Source organism: Arachis duranensis, chromosome 6, assembly GCF_000817695.3.
Source record: "Arachis duranensis cultivar V14167 chromosome 6, aradu.V14167.gnm2.J7QH, whole genome shotgun sequence".
NCBI lineage: Eukaryota > Viridiplantae > Streptophyta > Magnoliopsida > Fabales > Fabaceae > Arachis > Arachis duranensis.
Window position 1 is genome coordinate 87,783,588 of NC_029777.3, and position 4,852 is coordinate 87,788,439.

At 39.2% G+C, this 4,852-nt stretch overlaps 1 protein-coding gene across 1 annotated transcript in view; it reads right to left on the reverse strand.

The window, feature by feature from the left end:
• The window catches only part of LOC107494477 (uncharacterized), an 11,657-nt gene extending 7,421 nt beyond the window's left edge, over nucleotides 1-4,236 (reverse strand). Inside the window, exon 1 of the mRNA XM_016115508.3 lies at nucleotides 3,673-4,236. Within this exon, the coding sequence (XP_015970994.2) occupies nucleotides 3,673-4,236 (564 nt within the window). The remainder of the gene's footprint in view (nucleotides 1-3,672) is intronic.
• Nucleotides 4,237-4,852: the final 616 nt, after the last annotated feature.

The window sequence follows — 4,852 nt, forward strand, 5'->3', positions numbered from 1 at the left end:
GTTCTTCCTGATCAGGCTGAACATCCTTTAATATGTCCTCTAGCTCTGATTCTAGACTTTCAGTCATATTGATCTCTTCTACCAAAGAGTCAATAATGTCTGCGCTCATGCAGTCATCTGGTGTGTCTGGATGCTGCATAGCTTTTACAGCATTCAACTTGAACTCATCCTCATTGACTCTCAGGGTTACTTCCCCTTTTTGTACATCAATAAGAGTTCGTCCAGTTGCTAGGAAAGGTCTTCCTAGAATGAGAGTTGCACTCTTGTGCTCCTCCATTTCCAGCACTACAAAATCAGTTGGAAAGGCGAATGGCCCAACCTTGATAATCATGTCCTCAATTATGCCTGATGGATATTTAATGGAGCCATCAGCAAGTTGGAGACATATCCGGGTTGGTTTGACTTCTTCAGTCAACCCAAGCTTTCTAATAGTGGATGCAGATATTAGATTGATACTTGCTCCAAGGTCACACAGGGCTGTCTTGGTGCAAGCACCTTCTAATGTGCATGGTATCATAAAGCTTCCTGGATCTTGAAACTTTTCTGGTAAGCTTTTCAGAATGACTGCACTACATTATTCAGTGAGAAACACTTTTTCAGTTTCTCTCCAATCCTTCTTATAACTTAAGATCCCTTTCATGAACTTAGCATAAGAAGGTATTTGCTCAAGTGCCTCTGCAAACGGAATCTTTATATAGAGAGTCCTTAGATAGTCTGCAAAATGGGCAAATTGCTTATCCTGTTCCGCTTGGCGGAGTTTCTGAGGATAAGGCATCTTGGCTTTATATTCTTCAACCTTAGTTGCTGCAGGTTTATTCCTTACAGAGGTGGTTGGAGAAGCCTTTTTAGAGGGATTACTATCAGCACTCTCAGGTGTCTGATCCCTCATTGGCGTTTGAACGCCAGGATTGGGTGAGGAATGGGCGTTTAACGCCAACTTTTCCCCCTTTTCTGGCGTTTGAACGCCAGAACTGGGCAGGGAATGGGCGTTTAACGCCAGCTTTTCCCCCCCTTCTGGCGTTTGAACGCCAAGAGTATTCCTCTCTGGGCTCTTACTGTCCTCAGAGGGATTTTGGACAGTGGTTTGGTTATCCTCTGTCAATTGTTCCTTTATTGGCTTTTTGCTATTTTGAGCAGTGTTATTCAATGTCTTCCCACTCCTCAGTTGAACTGCTTGGCATTCTTCCGTTATCTGTTTAGATAACTGCTGTTTTGCCTGATTCAACTGTGATTCTATGTTCTTGTTAGCAATTTTAGTTTCTTGGAGCATCTCTTTAAATTCTACTAACTGTTTTGTCATCAGGTGTAATTGCTGATTAAGCTCAACCATCTGTTCTTGAGGATTAGGATCAGTGGCTATTGCCATAACTTCTTCTTTTGTAAAGGACTCATTGCTAGAGTACAAATGTTGATTTCTAGCAATAGTATCCATAAGCTCTTGAGCCTCTTCAATCGTCTTCCTCATATGTATAGATCCACCAGCTGAGTGGTCTAGAGACATCTGAGCTTTTTCTGTAAGCCCATAGTAGAAGATGTCTAACTGTACCCACTTTGAAAACATTTCAAAGGGGCATTTTCTTAGCATACCTCTATACCTCTCCCAGGCATTATAAAAGGATTCATTATCATCTTGTTTAAAGCCTTGGATGTCCAGCCTTAACTGTGTCATCCTTTTTGGAGGGTAAAATTGATTCAGGAATTTGTCTGATAACTGTCTCCATGTTTTTATGCTTGCTGTGGGTTGGTTATTCAACCACCTCTTAGCTTGATCTTTTACAGCAAATGGAAACAGTAATAATCTGTAGACATCCTGATCTACCTCTTTATCACGTACTGTGTCAGCAATTTGTAAGAATTATGCCAGAAACTCAGTAGGTTCTTCCTGGGGAAGACCGGAATACTGGCAATTTTGCTGCACCATGATAATGAGTTGAGGATTTAGCTCAAAGCTGCTTGCTTTAATGGGAGGTATACAGATGCTACTCCCATATGCAGCTGTAATGGGGTTAGCATATGACCCCAGAGTCCTTCTGGACTGTTCAATTCCACTTAGGTCCATGATGGAGAAAGGGAATATGATATGGATTTACAAGTAAAGTAAATATTTATTATTATTATTATTATTTTTAAGCTGACCGAAAAAAATAAAATAAAACAAAAGGAAAATAAAATAAATTTTCGAAAACTAAAAGAAAATAAGATCAAAGCAAATTGAAATCACAACTAACCAGCAAGTGCACTGGGTCGTCCAAGTAATACCTTACGTGAGTAAGGGTCGATCCCACGGAGATTGTCGGCTTGAAGCAAGCTATGGTTATCTTGTAACTCTTAGTCAGGATATAAAAAATTATCAGGTTTAATTGTGAAAAGTAAAAGAACATGAAATAGGTACTTGTTTTGCAATAATGGAGAACATGTTGAGGTTTTGGAGATGCTCTATCTTCTGAATCTCTGCTTTCCTACTGTCTTCTTACGTTCATAGGTGAGAATGATGATGAGTGTCACAGATCATCACACTCATCAGGTTTAGGAACAAGTGATATCTTAGAATAGAAGCAAGCGTGATTGAATGAAAAACAGTAGTAATTGCATTAATCCATCAAGACACAGCAGAGCTCCTCACCCCTAACCATGGGGTTTAGAGACTCATGCTGTAGAAGATACAATGAGAAACGTGTAAAGTGTCATGAGGTAGAGATACAATGTCAAAAGGTCCTATTAATAGTGAACTAGTAACCTAGGGTATACAGAAATGAGTAAATGACGTAAAAATCTACTTCTGGGGTCCACTTGGTGTGTGCTTGGGCTGAGCATTGAAGCTTTCATGTGTAGAGACTTTTTCTGGAGTTAAACGCCAGCTTATATGCCAGTTTGGGCGTTTAACTCCAATTTTTGTGCCAGTTCCGCGTTAAACGCTGGGAATTCTGAAGCTGATTTGCAACGCCGGTTTGGGCCATCAGATCTCGAGCAAAGTATGAACTATTATACATTGCTGGAAAGCCCAGGATGTCTATTTTCTAAAGCAATTGAGAGTGCGCCAATTGGGCTTCTGTAGCTCCAGAAAATCCACTTCAAGTGCAGGGAGGTCAGAATCCAACAGCATCTGCAGTCCTTTTTAGCCTCTGAATTAGATTTTTGCTCAGGTCCCTCAATTTCAGCCAGAAAATATCTGAAATCACAGAAAAACACACAAACTCATAGTAAAGCCCAGAAAAGTGAATTTTAACTAAAAACTAATAAAAATGTAATAAAAACTAACTAAAATATACTAAAAACATACTAAAAACAATGCCAAAAAGCGTATAAATTATCCGCTCATCACTTCCTCATCCAATAAATATGCAACAATATAAAGATTAGCTTGAGACATGATTATATATATGCAGAAAACAAAGTGGAAAAGTTAATTTATGACCAAATTTCAGTATAACTTGTGACATTGAAATAAAAGAAGCAGTATTAATTACTAACCAACCAGATTTTAGGATAGAAGAGAAAATACAAGTAAGCGTTAACATTCACAAATATAATCACAGTAAGCATTAACAACAATTATAACAATTCTATGCAACTATTATAACAACAATTCAATTCAAATGCAACCACACCAACCCAAATTTAATCACATCAAGTAAAATAAAGTCAAATACAATCAGTGCAATGGTCATTTACCTTCTGTTGATCCGAGATAAAATTCCATTCTTCTGTTGAGCAGTTACCAATATCTTCTTGAAGAAGTTGTAAAAACCACTTCCAACTTTGTTTTGTTTCACTGTCAACCACCGCATAGGCAATCACATAGAAGTGATTGTTTGCATCTTGAGCTACAGCAGACAACAATTGCCCCCCATAATATCCTTTCAAGTGACATCCATCCAACCCAATCAGTGGTCTGCAACCAGCCTTAAACCCCCTTTTACATTCCTCCAGACAAATATACAGTTTGCTAAACAATGGCGGTGAACCAGGAATTGTGGGGGTTGTTTCCAGCAATGCAGTGCTGCTAGGATTGCTTCTGTGTATTTCAGTGAGAAAATCTCTCAATTTTCCATACTGAGCCCTCTCATTCCCAACATACCTTTCCCTAGCAACCCTTAAAGCTCTATAAATCATCTTGTCACTGCACACCACATTAAAGTCTATCTTAATATGATCAAAAGCTTTGCCATGAGTCATGTGAGGTTGGGTCAATAACCTCTTCTCTAATTTATCAGCCACCCATTTCTGATCAGCCATGTTAGACCCAAATTTTCTAGCACAAGTATGTTTAGGCTCATACGTCTTAATCTGGTAGCACCCTCTAGCACTATTCCAGGCACAATAAATCAGCCAGGAACATTCATTATCATTACTGCTAGGACAATAGCAGTTCCATTCTCTCCAGAATTATCCACTTCTGCAGCATCAGTCTCTTTCCTTTTAGCCTTATATTTAGCCTTGAACTTTGCCTTTGCAATCATAGCCTTCTCTTCCCCACTTGCACACTTGCATCTAACTCTTCTATTATCATTTTTAACATAAAAAATCCTCCTTCCTTCAGCAATAGTATAGTCCTTTAAGGCATGCTTGAATTGATCCAATGTGGCAAATTCCATGTTCAATTGGAGTTGAACATCACCAAAGTCTGCTTCCTCATTAAATTGGGGCCAATCAAAATCATCTCCCTCATTGTCTGATGATTGAGGTGTATCAAACCCCTCTGACTCAAATCCTAAACCATCAGACTCATCACTAAAGATGTCATCCCCTTCCTCTGCTATACCCGGTCCAACACCAAATTCTGACCCACCAGCAGTAGGACTAGGCCTAGCAGTAGGAGTAGACCCATTAGTAGATGTAGGCCCAACAATTA